Consider the following 17945-nt stretch of genomic DNA (forward strand, 5'->3'; position numbering starts at 1 on the left):
GCAAAAGAAGAACGACCGTACTACAACGTCGTGCTAAAACACACTGTACTCGAAGCATTCGATGGGCACTCGTGCCGAGAAAACGTCGCCTCCGCCGTGTCCACACGGTGGGGACTCCGCCGGTGCGTCCGTCTCTCTGTGTCTCTCGGTTTCACATAGCATAGCCATGTATGGAACACGGGACGACGTTCTCTCTCCTGGCCCCTACGCCCACTTGCACCGCTGCCGCCGTTGCTCCCGCAGCTATCCGCCTGTTCTCATAGTCCTGAGCAGGTACCGTCGGCTCAACGTCACCCATTACAGGTTGTGCGTTCAGCCGACGAGCTCGTCAACCTTGTCTTCCTTGCCGACGTTTCATACGCTGGTATACTCGAAATTAACTCGTACCAACGAGATCATTCGCCATAAACGTAAACGCACTGCGTACCGCGGGCATTTTCGAATCCAGCGCGCCTTTCATCGATGATCACGCGACGGACCAGTTGAAAATTTCAACGACTCATAATGTATGTTTTTTTTTTTAATGCATTTCATTCTTGGAACAGAAATCTCAGAGGAAATCTGAGTCTAAGAAGAGAACCAGAAACAGGTTGTTCGTAGGTCGCATGGTCAAGAAAGACTGAGGTAGGAAATCTGGAAAAATTTGGCATTAAATTTTCCACTTGTATTTTACTACAAATAACAAATATTAATAAAGAAACACGATTAATATACAAATCTCGCAATACTGTACTTGTGGCGCGTTTTTTACTTGTCCTCTGTTCATTAATTTCACAAGCGATAGGCGTATATAATCATACTTCATGTGTATACAGAATGCGTTGCGAAGACGAGGAAAGAGAGAGACAGAGCGAGAGCGCGCGCGCGCGCGCGCGCGCGCGAGAGAGAGAGAGAGAGAGAGAGAGAAGAGAATGAGAGTCTGAAGGTCCGTTGGATCTTCATGAAATGGTATCTGATAATGGAAATCGGTCTGTCGCTGTTACGAAATCACGTAAAACCGGGCCTTTACGCCCACGCAAGTAGGACTGACTGACTATGGTGAAAGAAAGTTTGATTTCTTCAATCAGCTATGTACTTACAACGCAACAAGCAAAAAGTAAAACTGAACAGTATACGAAACACCATTAATTACTTTTACTATGTATTAAAAGAGTAGTTTCTATATAATATACAATTTTAATGATTAAAAGTATATTTATAAGAAAAATATAATTTCTTTGTTCGACAGAAAATATAAAAGGGAAAAAGAATGGTCTTAAATAAAATATAGAATAATCGAACATCTTTTTAATATCGCTACCATAACTTTCGACGATGATCATCCTAAATGAACAAATCACAGAAACTCGCACAATTCTGCAAGAGACTGCTATTCACATGATACTATCGAAAGGACCGCGAATGCTTGTACAAAAAGCTGTATCGACTCAACTGGCTACATCAGAATACTAGCTGATCGACCTTTGCTTGTCATTTAATGTTTCTACATTTCCCTGCATATGTTTCTTATATTTTATTCTTAACGAACGTATATATTAATTCGACTAAATAATTTTATTGAGTATACAATAATATTAGCGAAAAAATATAAAATATTTTATTTTACATTTATAACTCGACATATAAAAGCATTACAAAGGAGTGCTATTCGTATCATCGTTCATATTCATAAAATTCTACTACTTAATTATTGCATTACGATGTATGTATGTATGTTCGTAAAGAGAATATCATTTCTAAATTACATTACCAGTTTCCTCCATCACAGATATATAGTCTCTTACATCATTTATATATCTTCGCAAAAACTTATGATCCCTCTTTATATTCGTAATCAACTTTTTAACAATTTCTTCCCTGTAAAATAGTTTAATTACAGTGAAATAATTTTTAATATTAGATATGAAACATTTCTAGAACTGACCTTATAGAACCTAGAAGACAATGAACAGAGACATCTTGAGATTTAATCTTGTCAAATGGTTTAATGTTTACCGTTACTCTTAATATGATATCTCTCTTTTTAGTTCGCGATATAAAAGATACACTAAAATAAAAGAGAAAATGTAAAAAATAGATGATAATCTGATTCTAATTTCTAATTTTTTAAAACATCGCGGAGCCTCGACATTCTTGAAATCGGAGATTCTCATTTCTGTTCTCCAAATATTTTGTCAATAATTGAAGTTTTAACAAATTTTGTTGAGAAAATCAGGTTGTCGAATCCTTACTGGGTATAATTAATAATTAGAACAGATTTGAAAATAAAAGAAAATTAATGAAAACGTTCGAATTAAGTAATTTTTAAATTTTTAATCAAATCATTGTATACAAAAATTGTGATTACACTAGATTGGCAATATTGTGTCAATTAATCATCAATCCAAACAAGTGCTTAACTTCGTGACCATTATTAATTATATGAATTCATAACACCTGGTAATGCATTTATATATATAAAAAATAAAAATGAATAATGAATAAAAAAGAATAAAAAAATGTCGAATATTATTAATAAATATAATAGTATTAATTATTGTACCTATCGCGAGTTATTTCCATCAAATTTATATCACTCAAACGTTTCAAGTCAAACATAAAGTCCATGGCTAACTTCACTTCTTTTGATATATAATCTAACATCGGCAAAATATCTTCACATTTTTTATACAAATTCATTAATTCATTGACATCTAACTTATCTAAAATTATATGGTGAACTATACTTATTAATACATCTGCGTCATCTGAAGTAAAAAGAATAGTTTGTAGAAAATAATATTAAAAACTATGAATTACTATTTGTTCTTTAATTTCTTTTATGAACTTACCTGCTAAACGAGAAACTATTTTGATCTTTTTAATATACTCATTGCCTGTTATATCACAAGAATCCTGTAAAAATATCACTACTAATAATGAACAGGATATAAAACCAATTGCAAATATATTTCTTTCAATGTCTTCGCGGTAAACTTGCCAAATAATGTCATCACTAAAAAGATTGCAAGAATTATTTAATGCAACATGAATGAAACAGTAGGAAATATCGATTAAACTGACTTCTATACCTTTTTGCACAAATTTTCAATTTATTAACAATACTTTGTTCTTCGCAAGTAACATGGGACTTCGAATGTTCGGCATCTACTTTCACCACTTGCGTATTACTTAATTTATCGATATTTTTATTTAATTTAATTTGTGGAATTATATTTGCTGATGAACATTTCATCACATTTTCTTTGGAATTAAAATTCTTTGAATATAAATTTCGAAATCCTTTTTCCGAATCTGACATCATAAAAGACATTCCATTATCATTTACGGCTGAACATTCCAAAACCTGAATGTCCATGTTAGCATTTTTCACATCTAACTCCTGAATTTTGTCAGCTTGTACTTGATCTTCTTGTTCAAGTATTGAGCTAGTCAGTGTATCATTAATAGACATATATTTAATTACAGATGTTTGTAACTTACACATCTTTTCTGGTATGTTTATTTGTTGATCCTTAAATTCTAAACTGTATTTGCATTCACTATTTTCATTTCTTGAAAAGCAACTTGTTGTGTTAATTTTCTGATTATAGTCGACATTCACAGATGTATGCATTATTGACAAATCATCTAAATCAATAAACGATGGTGGTTTAATAGAATCTAATTCTTCCAAGCCATAATTAAAAAACACATCCTGATCATCTTGCATTTGTAAATTATTTACATTTTGCAAAGAACTAGTTCGTCCATTATCATTTGTTTGTAAGTGATACGTTGCTGCAGTCATTTCCATTGAGATATTATTCAGTTTTTTAGTTTCAGTATCATCACTCCCTAAAGTCATTAAGATTCCTGCATTATTGACATTATCAACAGGTTTTGCAATGCATGCTGCAGTGAATTCCATCGACACATTTTGATCCACTGTATCTGTTAAGGGTTTAGTGGACTTACTAAAATATTCTGAAGAATTATGTGCATTACTATTCTCTTTGTCTGGAATTGTAACTGAATCTAGTGAAGAAGAGGTTGCTGTAGCAGTAATATCCTTTGAAACAAACATATCATTTTTATTAGAAGTACAATGACTTCTTCCATTATCATTTGTTTGTAAGTGACACACTGCTGCAGTCATTTCCATTGAGATATTATCCAGTTCTTTAGTTTTAGTATCATCGCTTTCTAATGTCATTAACATTCCTACATTATTGACATTATCAACAGGTTTTGCAATGCATGCTGCAGTGAATTCCATCGACATATTTTGATCCACTGTATCTGTTAAGGGTTTAGTGGACTTACTAAAATATTCTGAAGAATTATGTGCATTACTATTCTCTTTGTCTGGAATTGTAACTGAATCTAGTGAAGAAGAGGTTGCTGTAGCAGTAATATCCTTTGAAACAAACATATCATTTTTATTAGAAGTACAATGAATTCTTCCATTATCATTTGTTTGTAAGTGACACACTGCTGCAGTCATTTCCATTGAGATATTATCCAGTTTTTTAATTTCAGTATCATCACTTCCTAATGTCATTAAGATTCCTGCATTATTGACATTATCAACAGGTTTTGCAATGCATGCTGCAGTGAATTCCATCGACATATTTTGATCCACTGTGTCTGTTAAAGCTTTAGTAGATTTACTGAAATATTCAGAAGAATTATGTGCATTGTTGTTCTCTTTATGTGGAATCATAACTGAATCTAGTGAAGAAGAAGTTGCTGTAGCAGTAATATGCCTAGAAACAAACATATCATTTCTATTTAAAGTACAATAATTTCTTCCATTATCATTTGTTTGTAAGTGACACACTGCTGCAGTTATTTCCATTGAAATATTATCCAGTTTTTTAGTTTTACTATCATCACTCTCCAATGTCATTAAGGTTTCTACATTGTTAACATTATCAACAGGTTTTCCAATGCATACTGCATTAAATTCCATTGATACATTTTGATCCACTGTATCTGTTAAGGGTTTAGTGGACTTACTAAAATATTCTGAAGAATTATGTGCATTACTATTCTCTTTGTCTGGAATTGTAACCGAATCTAGTGAAGAAAAATTTGCTGTAGCAGTAATATCCTTTGAAACAAACATATCATTTTTATTAGAAGTACAATGACTTCTTCCATTATCATTTGTTTGTAAGTGACACACTGCTGCAGTCATTTCCATTGAGATATTATCCAGTTCTTTAGTTTTAGTATCATCGCTTTCTAATGTCATTAACATTCCTACATTATTGACATTATCAACAGGTTTTGCAATGCATGCTGCAGTGAATTCCATCGACATATTTTGATCCACTGTATCTGTTAAGGGTTTAGTGGACTTACTAAAATATTCTGAAGAATTATGTGCATTACTATTCTCTTTGTCTGGAATTGTAACTGAATCTAGTGAAGAAGAGGTTGCTGTAGCAGTAATATCCTTTGAAACAAACATATCATTTTTATTAGAAGTACAATGAATTCTTCCATTATCATTTGTTTGTAAGTGACACACTGCTGCAGTCATTTCCATTGAGATATTATCCAGTTTTTTAATTTCAGTATCATCACTTCCTAATGTCATTAAGATTCCTGCATTATTGACATTATCAACAGGTTTTGCAATGCATGCTGCAGTGAATTCCATCGACATATTTTGATCCACTGTGTCTGTTAAAGCTTTAGTAGATTTACTGAAATATTCAGAAGAATTATGTGCATTGTTGTTCTCTTTATGTGGAATCATAACTGAATCTAGTGAAGAAGAAGTTGCTGTAGCAGTAATATGCCTAGAAACAAACATATCATTTCTATTTAAAGTACAATAATTTCTTCCATTATCATTTGTTTGTAAGTGACACACTGCTGCAGTCATTTCCATTGAAATATTATCCAGTTTTTTAGTTTTACTATCATCACTCTCCAATGTCATTAAGGTTTCTACATTGTTAACATTATCAACAGGTTTTCCAATGCATACTGCATTAAATTCCATTGATACATTTTGATCCACTGTATCTGTTACTACTTTAGTAGATTTGTCAAACTGCTGAAAATTCTGTACATTGATCGATGGTAAAATGGTCTCCGTCAATTCCATTGATTCATTGTTAACTATATTTTCTACTTTAGTATTCTGGATACGATCTGCTTCCGAGCACATATTATCGGGAATAATTTGTGTAAAATCCATGCATGTTTCTTCAAGGGTTGTAGCATTTAAATTTTTATAGATAAAATTATGTGCATTTGGCTTTAATAATTTTTCTTGTAATTTTTCATCAGTACCCTCATACACTGTAATACTTTTTGATATATGGCTATTGTTTTCAAATTGTAATTCACTTAAACAAGTAACTGTATTTTCTTTATCATTTTGATTGTGAAGTGCAAGTGATACTGCAGTCAATTGCATTTCATCCTGGTAATTTATACCTTCAGCTACATTTATAATATGTGACTTACAATCTTTTGTATTTACTTCTTCCTCAGTTGGTTCATTGCAAACGAATTGTATAGCATTTTGTTGAATTGACACACTTTGAATCTCAGATTCTTCCTGAGTGGATATACCCAATACTTTAAGATTACTTATATCATGTTCTTCATATGTATTATTCCATACAGTTCCTTGATCCAAAGAATTACAAAATTCTCTGTATAATAAATTTCAATATGTATTAACAAATTACACTATGAATATTATTTAAGAATATAACTAATAAATAAGGAATAGATGACTCACTTGACATGCTTTTTTTCTGCAAAACTAACACGTCTTTTAATTTTTGTAGTGATAGCAGATGTATTTTCATTAGATGAAAAATTTAACTCCTGAAGAACTTGACGTGGTTTGGGAGGCTTAAGTATCTATGTTTATTGTGAAAATAATTATGGTATAGAAAAAGAAATTCAAGGAAAAAAATAAGCTTAATGTTAAATTTCATCCTACTAGTTCAAATGATTATTTGACTGCAATGTTAGTAAAATAAATTGACATGAAATACATAAAGCTATATTATACATATATAGCATAGAAACATTATGCATCAATGTATTAATTGCCATAATGATTCTTAGTTTTTATGACAACATAATATTTTATAACGATTGGATGTTAAATTAAAATGTATTGAAACATTTTGAACAAAGATAAAGTTACTAATTTCTCACACACATTTGAGCTTGTACTGCATTTTATTAAAAACATTTTATGAAAAATAAATGTAAATGCAATGAATGGCAATAGTAGTAATTATCAACCATTATTAGGAACCATTGGCAACATAAACACACTATTGACACTAATAATAATTTCTTATCGTTATGTGCTTATAATAATGAAAATTCTGTCCTAGCCTCCAAGACAAAATATATATAAGTTACATGGCATTTAATGCATTAATCTGATCGACATGTTATATACAAATTTTTAAATATTGTTTTACTTACAGAAGACCGCCTTGAGCTTTTTCTCCCAGATTTTGATGAATTCCTACAAAATAAAACATAAATGCTTAATAAAAACTAACAGATAATTTAAATAAATTTATAATTTAATTCAGAATGAGGCTGCAATAAATAATTAATTGAAACACTGAAATTGTAATTCAATGTTAGTTGAAAAGTGACAGTATGAACTTTTAATATCTGACATTCACAGTATGTATGAAAAATTAAGGTTAAAAGGGAGTAATCAACATAGAAAAAGATGATATAAATGAAATTTAATAATTAAATAAAAAAGGTAATATAATGAAATAAATAATACTTACATTTCATTACATAACATTTATGTTTAAACTTAATTCAATTTCACTGTTCAACTCTGTCCAATTTTAACGGTTTAAACATAATTCAAACGCGACACTTGACAACAACTACCAACTACTTGTTTATGTTAGCGCCAAAAATAGGAATTGTACTGTAGTTTTCATGAATAACGCTGAACTTCAATGTTACGATATCGGCATAAAACGACGCCAAAAAATTTACTTGAGAATCGGCTCGTATCAAAGCATAAATAAATTGTAATCTCCGACCAATGATAAGTCGCCAAATACGTGGTTCCATTTAGTCATGCTTACAAAAATATATACCAGCGATTAAATATCCGTTCGTGTTACAAAGTTTTGCTATCTCAGTTCAAATTTGTTCTAATTAGTGATCAAAGAAATGTTACGGAGTAGTTTTGTTCAAATCAGCAGACTGCTTTAATAAACTAGATATAACACACTGTATAAAATTTCGAAAGACAGACAAATATCAGCCTGCCTCGGTAGCATTATTAATTAACACTGTTCGGAGTGATTGACAGTAAAAACAACTGATCGAATAGAACAACTATAAAAAGGGGAAGTTTTTCAATAATGGAAGGGTCCGCCGTGAAAGTAATAATAAAAGCGCCGAATCAGCAGATTAAAGATCAAATCGTAAATTGCGACATTGGGTGGACCGTTGGACAATTAAAAGAACACTTGTCCGTCGTTTATCCTAGTAAACCAGTGAGTTTTATGCAGAACTATATGTGAATTCAATCATGTGAAATTTTGTGAAAGCTCTATTCTGTTGATTTCTGGTGAAAGCAATGTATTATTAGTGTGTCTGTATTGAAATGTACTTAATATTCAATCTCCAATTTATTCTTATTTTGCATATATATATTTTTTTCATTTTTTTTTTTTACTAGTTCATTAGTAAACAAGAATAATATAATTTGTTTGTAAATCTATTGGATATAATTAAATTCGCAACAGTAAAAAGAATTTTCCTATTTTTCTCATGTCGAGTTCACTATTCTGTTTGTTTGCAGTAACATTGTACCATCAAGTGTTGAATCATCTATTTGCAAATTTGAAATGTTGAAAGTAATATTTTTTCTATAATGGATAAGAATAGTCATTAAATTACTTGTATTCTTAGGAACGAGGGAGTCAGAAACTTATATATTCGGGACAATTATTAAATGACTCCTCATGTTTAAAAGATGTTTTAAGGCATTGTGATGGACAAGAGGATCAAGCTTACACAGTACATTTGGTCTGTGCTTTGCAAAAAACGTTTGCAAATAAAATGGCAACTGAGCAAATTATAGAAAACACAACTACGATTCCTGCTGCAAGAAGTACAACAGAACATACCAGATTAAATAATATAAATAATGTACAAAATCAGAACCAAAATATCAATAATATTGCTATACAACATACTCCTGCACAACTTTATTCTACACAACAATATTTTGATCCACGGAATAGTCAACAAATGGCTTGGATGCAACAAGCTTATACACATTATTTTACACAATATATGCAACTGTAAGCAATAGTTTCTTATTTTTTAATTTATGAAAGAACTTGGAATATTCGCAGTAACAAATTGTATCGTTATAGAATGGCGGCGCAAGGGATACAATTGCAAACCAGCATTCCATATATTCAGCAGACAAATGTCAATGCGAATGATAGCATTCAAAATCCTTACACTAATAACACAAATAATAATAATAATAATGTAGGTGATGAACAACAACAACCTGCTCCTCAAGAAGCTGATGTTAATGGAGGAAATAATGGTGCTGGAGAAGATGGTGCATTTAACAGAGATTGGCTAGATGTTTCTTATATGCTGTCCAGAATTATTGTTCTCTTCACTATAGTGTATTTTTACTCGTCTCCTCTAAGATTTCTCATTGTTACATTTCTTGGTTTTGCAATGTATTTGTAAGTTTATGTACACATACAGTGAGATATCACGTTTGTATACGTTAGAAATGCAACTACATACAATGAAACAAACATTTTACAGATATCAGGGTGGTTTCTTCCGAGTACAACCAATTCTTTTGCCTGAAAATAATAATGGCAGAGTAGATCGGGTGGACAACAATAATCAAATGTTACAAAATGAAGCAGCAGGTCCACAACCCATAATACAACAACAAAATGGCCAGATGCCAACTGTACAAGCAGAAGCAAGAACAAATGCAAATGAAGGACATGAAGAGGAAAGACCTGGTGCACTTGCTTTTACTTGGACATTTTTCAGTACATTTTTTGCATCACTTATTCCAGACCAACCAAATGTTATCTAATTTTAATGGGTGTCAGTTCACTGCATTCAATTTTGTTGTAAAATTAATATTCTTTTTTGTTGAAAATGTTTTTAAAACATGACACTAAATCTGATGGGGTGGTCTCTCTTTATATACAAATTTAATGGGTAATAAGTACACGAATAGCGTTGTTAAAAGTTATAAAAATGTTGCCATTTTCGAAAAAATATAATTTCAAAGAGGTTTTACAGATTTTTTAAAGTCTAAGAGTCCTGTACACAATATTAAATTTATATAGATTAAACATACGCTTAAAATAAATGGCAGTTTTATAAGTATTTCCATTGATATTTGTATGCTTGTAAGAATTTTGTCTATTTCTTTAATTCATTGAGACTACCTCAGGGTCTTAAAAACCTACGATCAGTGATCATTTTATAGAAAATGGTATTAGATTCAATTTATTAAGTAAATATTACAAGTCATTCTAAGGTGATTAGAATTTGTTGTATAATAAATTTGATGGATTTTTTGTAGTTATATAAAGTACAACGAGAAAAACATATACTGTGTATATAAATAAAATTATTGTAGAGCTTATAAGGTATTGATAAATATAAATATTGCGAAAATAACAATAAGATTTAAATGCTTACTAGTTTTTTCATAAAAATCACTACAGCAATAATTATGTTATGAAATGATTATTTCTATGATTTTTTAATGTAAGTAAATCTAAAAATACATCTTTTATAATAACACTACAACTATGGAAAAAAATATACAAAATGCTTTCATCATTATGGTCATGTTTTTCTAGGTCTTTTCTGTAAATTTGATGAGAAAATTTGCACCAAAAGTTAATGAGCATTAAATTAATTTTTGCAATACGTGGGAAAAATACGAATTTGCAAACAATTTTTTATTGGGTAAAAACATAAAGTCGTAACAATTAACTTAAATGACCCTATATATATATGCAACTATTTTTATCGAGGTATTGAGATGGAGAAAGAAAGAATGAAAGAATGTAGCACCGAGATAAATTAAACAATAAGACTTAGACTATCGCATTCCTTCAATCAGAGTTCAAAACTTGTAACAAACATGAAAATATATCGATTCATAACTATATCTATCGCATCGTTTAATTTCTCTCGATACCGCTTTCAATACCGAATAAAAGAATTATATATAAAAAATTAATTTTTGTCAAATAAAACATCTTTAGACATTTTTATTGTAAAATTTCATTCATCTTGGTTTCGTTCATCAAATTAATAAAGAAAATCATAATAATTGCTACAAACATTGTATTTGATATTTTGTAACCTTCGACCACGTTGTAAAAATATGCTTTTAAAATTCGTATTTATTATAAATTACAATAAGTACTCTATATAATGAAATATGAAACGAATATATGTATTCTAGAAATTCTAAGAAAAGATCGCACTATATTTAAAAATTCCTTCAAATACACATTTCAAGAAAGGTTGTATCGAATGAAAAAATAAATATTGCTTATATAATAAGATCTTTTTATAATATAAATATTAAATGGAGTTTTTTACTTGTGCAAAAAAGCAAATTAAGAAAAGATATTGACACATTGCATTCAATCATATAACCTTATTTGTACACTTCAAGGTCTGCATTTATTTTAAACACATGTTATACACATGACAAATATTTAAGTACGTAATCTTCTTAAGTCGTAACACTTTTTATAAGGAGACGTATTCAATAAATTATTGTTAAAAGAAATATATACTGAAACTAAAATGAAAATTAAATTAAATTAAAATTGTCTCAAAAATGGTCCTAATTTACAATTAACCATTGGTTTATGACCAAATTGCATTGCAGGAATGTCTCAGCATCGGATGTCTGATGTCACTGGTATATTCAGAGGAGTTAAGGCAGTAATTAATGCTTTGATCAAACATCAAAAAGAGGCAATTAAACATGTAATACAAACTTCAAGTTTAAGAACTACTGTCCAGAAATGTGTAACAGATAATTTGACAACATTAAATAATATAAAACCAAGTAAGATTCCTGTAAGTTAAAAAAAAAACGAAAAATTTTGTTTATAATTTTTTATGGAATAATGTTATACACATTTAAAATAATATGTTATATTTACTATATCATATAAATTAATTTTGAAAATGAAAATTACAATTTTCTGTATAGTATAACATTTATAGGGTCAAATAACGAAAGAATTTCAAGAAGTGGCAGAACGAATAAATGTTGTTGAAAAGGGTATGATTGAATTTATGAAATTAAAAACTAGAGGAATAACAGGAGTACCTTTAGATCAGAATGACTATGTAAATGGTGTTAAATCTAAGAAAACTAAGTTATATGTTTATAATTCTGCTAAAGATCCAAAAGAAGTACCAATAGAAATGGATATTTCAAGTTTAAAATCTAATTCTGACAATGATGTACAAGAAAAAGAAGATAAACATTTAAAGAAGTATACAACTGTGAAAGAAAAGATAGAGACAATTTCCAAATTGGAAAGTGAAATACCTAAGATTGAACTTTCTGAAAAAGATAAGGCAATTTTGAGAAGATTAGAATTAGAACATGAAAAAAGCATAAAAGAACAGAATGATAAGAAAGAAGATAATGTGCCACAAAGTGGTACTGAGATGTCCGTAACGGAAAGTGCAAGAGTAACTTCTAACAATATATCCCAAGTTAAATCGAAACCATCTGTTAGGCCAAAACAAACTGTAAGTTTTTCTACACATTTGATGTAAATTATGTACTAGATACATTGATAGACTAATTTTTATTTCACAGCTTTCACCCAGTGCAAAAGCACAAAAGGTACCAGCTACCAGATTACAGAGAATGGTAAGCTTTGGAACATTAGGGATTGGTCTTGGTGTTGGTACAGTTGCAGAATATACACGGAGAACATTGGGTTTGAAAAAACAAAGTCTTGGAGACACGTTTGACAGCTTGTTTCTTACAAAAGCAAATGCAGAAAGAATAGTTTCAACTTTATGTAAAGTAAGAGGTAAGTATTTTCAATATAGTTATTATATTTTCTAAATATTTTCTATACATATGTATATATATTTTTTATTTTTATTTATTTATAATAGGTGCTGCTTTAAAAATTGGACAAATTTTAAGTATACAAGATGAAACTATTATAAACTCTGAGTTACAAAAAATATTTGAACGTGTTAGACAAAGTGCTGATTTCATGCCAACATGGCAAGTGGAGAAAGTACTAGCTAATGAATTTGGACACGATTGGAGAAATAAATTAGCTACCTTTGAAGATAGACCGTTTGCTGCAGCTTCAATTGGTGATTACATTTTCTTTTGTAAAAAAGTAAAATAACTTAAAAATGACTTGTCATGAAATTCATTGTAGGCCAGGTACATCATGGTACCTTGTTAAATGGACAAGATGTGGCAATTAAAATTCAATACCCTGGTGTAGCTATAGGTATTCAAAGTGATGTTGAAAACTTAGTAGGCATAATGAAGGTGCCAAATTTTTATTTTTATCTTATTTTAGATTTTCTAGATAATGGGAAATATATTTAAAAATTTTCACAGGTTTGGAACATTTTCCCAAAAGGCATGTTTATAGATAACTTAGTAGAAGTTGCAAAACGAGAACTTGCATGGGAAGTGGATTACCTCAGAGAGGCAGAATGTACAAGAAGATACAAACAACTTATGGAACCTTATACAGATTATTATGTTCCTGCTGTAATAGGTGAATTGATACAAGAATAACATTCTAAATATAAAAATAATAATTTAATTCTGCATTTAGATGAACTATCAACCAGCCAAGTTTTTACAACTGAAATGGTGGAAGGAATTCCAGTAGATAAATGTACAAATATGGATATGGAAACAAGGGAGCATATCTGTAAATTAATAATGAGTTTGTGCCTCAAAGAATTATTTGTTTTTCGATATATGCAGACTGATCCAAATTGGTCAAATTTTTTGTATAATATTAATACAAAACAAGTTTGTATATGTGCAAGAAATGTTAATACAATACTATTTCTTATTGTAATTCTCGATATTAATTTGTATATTTATCAATTCATATTTAGCTAGTATTACTAGATTTTGGTGCATGTCGAGAGTACGAAAAATCGTTTATGGATAAGTACATTGAAATAATTTATAGTGCAAGCGAAGGCGATCGTGACAAAATTTTATATTTATCCAGAGAAATGGGATTCCTAACGGGATACGAATCTAAAGTACGATATACATACTTTAATATTACTAATTATGAATTAGTATAGAATTAAATTTATATATTCATATTAATTTCAGATTATGGAAGAAGCTCATGTAGATGCAGTAATGGTGTTGGGCCAAGTATTTGATAAGAATCATAAGTATTATGATTTTGGAGGGCAAGATGTAACTAAACGGTAAAAACAATTTATGTTATTTTATACTTAAATTAATAGTATGTAAAATTAGTATACATATTATATTCATTACAGAATTCAGTCATTAGTTCCAACAATATTAGATCATAGGCTTTGTCCTCCACCTGAAGAAATATACAGTCTGCATAGAAAATTATCCGGAGTTTTCTTACTGTGTGCCAAACTTCAAGTTAAAATAAACTGCCGCGATATGTTTCGCGAGGTGTATGCAAATTATAAATTACAATAAATCTAAATTTAAAGTGTATCGTAGATTAATACTTTATATCTTTAAAAATGTGTAATTGATTAAATATGAACATTTTTACATTCAATACATCACTTCATTCTGATACAACTTTATAAACTTCAGGAGCGACTGTAATTCATAAATTTTCTGCTCTAATATATATATATATATATATATATATATATATATATATATATATATATATATATATATATATATATATAATATTATATATATATAATATTATATTATTGTCATATACTGTTGTACTTTTAATGAAACAATTAATTGCATATGTACAAAAAATCTTTTTCTAAGTAACAAATAACGCTTAAAACTTGAATTGAAGTGTATGTATAACATATTTAACTTAATAATAATATGTAAAAAATACATCACAAGTTTTTGAATTCGTAATATTACTTATAAATTGCAATGAAACGATGTTATCAAGTAGATTCAATTCTTATTGAACTCTTATCACTGTTTATAGTAGCAGAAATTGGATTAAAGCCGAAATTTCTATTACATTAATTTTTTCAGATGGTTCACTATTGTTTCTGAAAACTGAAGTAGAATTGGATAAATAATTTTCATGATCATCGTTCAGAATTGATTTTTATATTTTTATATTTTATACAAAGACATAAAGGTCCAGATTATTTCTTAGGTTTCTTGTCCTTTGGAACCTTGGTAACATCATCTGGATTTTCGGCTGCATCTTTTACACGTTTGGCTCGAATTCCTACTAATCTAGCATCAGCTCTGGCCTTGCGGAGCGTCACATATGCAGAGAACTTCTTTTCTTCTGCAGAAATGACACGAGCTCTAGCTTTAGCTGGAGCTTGGTGTCTTACAGGCATAATTTCCTCTCTAACTTGAGTTGCCAATTTCATCTCCTCCTCAGTGGCGTCCCCTTTCTTAGGCTATTTTCATAAAAGGCATTACTATGAAGTTTTTTTCTTCGCTGACTAGAGTTTCTTATGTTACACTTACCTTTTTGTCATTTAATGGGAATAGAATCAACTTAGATTTGTATTCCTTCAGTCTTTGAGCATTTGTTTGCAAACATTCAACAGATTTGTTACGCCTTCTAGGATCTACTGCAATTCCAATAGTTCTAGCAAATCTTTTATTTAAACCAGTAGCCTTCAATTCTTCCAATGTAAAGCCTTTACCAGCCCTAACTTTTGTGTGATAACGAAATGTTGGGCAATGAACGACAGGTCTCAATAGCTTAACAGGTCTTGAAATTTAGTGCGAATACCAATAAAATTAATTTACTCAAATAATATCAAAGGAAATACTATATATACTTAAGAAAAAATATTATTGAAATATTATTAGTCTAATAAATATGTATTCTTTACCTTGGAGCAACTGCACGAGCTTTCTTCACACGATTTTGTTTGCGCCTGTATTTTCTGGCTGGTTGATTGAACCAGGTTTTAACAAATCTCTGCCAATCTTTATGGAAGTGCCCATTAGGGATCATATTATTTCTCTTGCCCATAGTTGAACTAAACTTAAGGACAAAACTTATAAATTCTATAAATAATAACTTTAAAAAACATGTAACTAAAGATCCTGTTACAAGAGGTTACAAATAATAATACTACTACACTAAGTATAAATAAAAGATTTGATTTTTTTAGTAAATAAAATTTGTATAATTCATAAGTATTATTTTAGAAGATTTATTGGATAGTTTGTACAATAATTGCGTATATTTAAAAGGGATTTAATAATTGTCGATTAAACATATGAGGGAGGCTTAACCTCCCCGGCAATGTCAAAAAATTTCTTTACTTCGTATACTATAAAATCACATGTATATTATTCGATCACAATTAAAAACATAAATAGTAATGTTTTTTCATTGCTCTGCAAGATATTAGTTCAGGATGTTTAGTTTTTTTAATGGATTCCAAATTGAAAATAGTACTCACGAAGTTGTTTATACAGCGCAAACCGGAAAAAGAATCAACTACACGAAGCGGAAGCTTTAGCTTTCAACAAAGTAAAGTACACTTGTTACAGTTAGAAATGTTGTATTGTATTATATAATAGTTATAATAATGGTAATTGTAATTTATTAATAATATTAATAAATATCATCTCACTTAAGTGACACTTTTATTACAAAAACTACGGTGCAGGATGTATTTTCTTTAAAGTAGTTGAAAAATATGGCAACTTGCACGGTATATGAGTTGAATACTGCACGTTCATAATTTTAGAAATATCAGACAATAAAACGTAAAAATGAAGATTACAGAATTATTTTATAGAAAGCATGTTTTATACTGTAAGAATAATATGCTTTTTAGAAGTGTTATTAACCGATACGCTTCGACCGGTATAAACAAATTTTCTGTATGTTTTCTATTTTGTAAATAAATGTACTTTGATGTTGATAGATTTACTTGGTAACTGCATTTTCAGAGTGCAATAATTACAAGTGAAATAAAGAAAGACATAGAAAAATATTGGAGAGATAAAATTAATTTATACAGTTATGATGATACAGATGATACAAGAAAAAGATTTTATGTATTATCAATGTTTCCATACCCTTCTGGGATACTTCATATGGGACATGTTAGAGTGTATACTATAAGCGATACTATTGCTAGATTTTATAGAATGAGAGGTGAACTATTTTGAATTAAAATTATTAAGTACCTTACGTAACAACTAATGTTTAATGAATTATTTGATATTTCATTGATTTTCAGTATTTAATTGTTTTTAGGATATAATGTCCTTCATCCAATGGGATGGGATGCATTTGGTTTACCTGCAGAAGCTGATGCAATGCTGGACAGACAAAATGAACTTCACGCTGGGCTTATGATACAGAAAGGTGGAAAATCAGGCAAATTGTAAGCACTAGAATAATATATTTTATATAATATATTAATTAATTGTTCCTATATTAATACATAATGATTTTGTTAGGCGTAAACCAGAGAGTGATGGTGATAGTAATCCCATGATAATTCATGACATTGACAAATAGATCAAGACAATGTTTATGCTGTGTTTGTTACTTATGTAGAAATATATAATAATAGTGTGTATGATTTACTAGAAGACGAGGACATTAAATCCAGGTATAATGATTTACTTATTTTTAATAAAAGTATAAAATATGTTTATTCTTAAATGGTGTATTAATACAATAAGTTATACAACA

At 29.7% G+C, this 17945-nt stretch overlaps 4 protein-coding genes across 5 annotated transcripts; 2 read left to right on the forward strand and 2 right to left on the reverse strand.

Moving 5' to 3' along the window:
- Positions 1 to 1572: 1572 nt before the first annotated feature.
- On the reverse strand, positions 1573 to 7872 carry LOC143424030 (uncharacterized). The gene is made up of 8 exons (XM_076895837.1): positions 7779 to 7872; positions 7456 to 7498; positions 6749 to 6873; positions 3072 to 6659; positions 2832 to 2995; positions 2543 to 2747; positions 1925 to 2047; positions 1573 to 1857 (listed from the first exon to the last, which is right to left on the reverse strand). Exons 1-8 carry the CDS (start codon positions 7793 to 7795, stop codon positions 1737 to 1739), a joined length of 4386 nt encoding a protein of 1461 aa, XP_076751952.1. The 5' UTR covers positions 7796 to 7872; the 3' UTR covers positions 1573 to 1736.
- A 174-nt stretch (positions 7873 to 8046) lies between these two features.
- On the forward strand, positions 8047 to 10698 carry Herp (Homocysteine-induced endoplasmic reticulum protein). Its single transcript, XM_076895190.1, has 4 exons — positions 8047 to 8507; positions 8926 to 9320; positions 9396 to 9725; positions 9811 to 10698. The coding sequence occupies exons 1-4, from the start codon at positions 8373 to 8375 to the stop codon at positions 10094 to 10096; spliced, it is 1146 nt and encodes a 381-aa protein (XP_076751305.1). The 5' UTR covers positions 8047 to 8372; the 3' UTR covers positions 10097 to 10698.
- Positions 10699 to 11609: 911 nt separating this feature from the next.
- On the forward strand, positions 11610 to 14808 carry Coq8 (ubiquinone biosynthesis protein COQ8, mitochondrial). Of its 2 annotated transcripts, XM_076895138.1 has the most exons (11): positions 11610 to 11754; positions 11927 to 12120; positions 12271 to 12807; positions 12878 to 13097; positions 13186 to 13395; positions 13464 to 13579; positions 13652 to 13814; positions 13875 to 14077; positions 14167 to 14319; positions 14396 to 14496; positions 14572 to 14808. In XM_076895138.1, the coding sequence occupies exons 2-11, from the start codon at positions 11929 to 11931 to the stop codon at positions 14744 to 14746; spliced, it is 2070 nt and encodes a 689-aa protein (XP_076751253.1). In that variant the 5' UTR covers positions 11610 to 11754; positions 11927 to 11928; the 3' UTR covers positions 14747 to 14808. The 2 variants fall into 2 exon arrangements, with proteins under 2 accessions (XP_076751253.1, XP_076751254.1); XM_076895139.1 differs by lacking the exon at positions 11610 to 11754 and having other exon boundaries at positions 11981 to 12109; positions 14572 to 14807.
- Positions 14809 to 15362: 554 nt separating this feature from the next.
- On the reverse strand, positions 15363 to 16296 carry LOC143423692 (large ribosomal subunit protein eL13-like). The gene is made up of 3 exons (XM_076895196.1): positions 16117 to 16296; positions 15743 to 15992; positions 15363 to 15672 (listed from the first exon to the last, which is right to left on the reverse strand). Exons 1-3 carry the CDS (start codon positions 16257 to 16259, stop codon positions 15406 to 15408), a joined length of 660 nt encoding a protein of 219 aa, XP_076751311.1. The 5' UTR covers positions 16260 to 16296; the 3' UTR covers positions 15363 to 15405.
- Between the last annotated feature and the right edge of the window lie 1649 nt (positions 16297 to 17945).

The sequence above is a fragment of the Xylocopa sonorina genome, chromosome 5 (assembly GCF_050948175.1).
Source record: "Xylocopa sonorina isolate GNS202 chromosome 5, iyXylSono1_principal, whole genome shotgun sequence".
Classification (NCBI taxonomy): domain Eukaryota; kingdom Metazoa; phylum Arthropoda; class Insecta; order Hymenoptera; family Apidae; genus Xylocopa; species Xylocopa sonorina.

Excerpts from the sequence above, each read along its gene's own strand:
- LOC143424030 (XM_076895837.1), bottom strand. Across the intron at positions 6,874-7,455 it reads AAAGCTCAAGGCGGTCTTCT|ATACTTAAGCCTCCCAAACC; the intron begins GTAAGTAAAACA and ends CAATAAACATAG. Across the intron at positions 6,660-6,748 it reads GCAGAAAAAAAGCATGTCAA|AGAATTTTGTAATTCTTTGG; the intron begins GTGAGTCATCTA and ends TTTATTATACAG.
- Herp (XM_076895190.1), top strand. The coding sequence starts at position 8,373 with ATGGAAGGGTCCGCCGTGAAAGTAATAATAAAAGCGCCGAATCAGCAG. Across the intron at positions 9,321-9,395 it reads TTTACACAATATATGCAACT|AATGGCGGCGCAAGGGATAC; the intron begins GTAAGCAATAGT and ends GTATCGTTATAG. Across the intron at positions 9,726-9,810 it reads CTTGGTTTTGCAATGTATTT|ATATCAGGGTGGTTTCTTCC; the intron begins GTAAGTTTATGT and ends AACATTTTACAG.
- Coq8 (XM_076895138.1), top strand. The coding sequence starts at position 11,929 with ATGTCTCAGCATCGGATGTCTGATGTCACTGGTATATTCAGAGGAGTT. Across the intron at positions 13,098-13,185 it reads AACTTTATGTAAAGTAAGAG|GTGCTGCTTTAAAAATTGGA; the intron begins GTAAGTATTTTC and ends TATTTATAATAG. Across the intron at positions 13,396-13,463 it reads GTTTGCTGCAGCTTCAATTG|GCCAGGTACATCATGGTACC; the intron begins GTGATTACATTT and ends AATTCATTGTAG.
- LOC143423692 (XM_076895196.1), bottom strand. The coding sequence starts at position 16,259 with ATGGGCAAGAGAAATAATATGATCCCTAATGGGCACTTCCATAAAGAT. Across the intron at positions 15,993-16,116 it reads GCTCGTGCAGTTGCTCCAAG|ACCTGTTAAGCTATTGAGAC; the intron begins GTAAAGAATACA and ends CTAAATTTCAAG. Across the intron at positions 15,673-15,742 it reads TCCCATTAAATGACAAAAAG|CCTAAGAAAGGGGACGCCAC; the intron begins GTAAGTGTAACA and ends TTATGAAAATAG.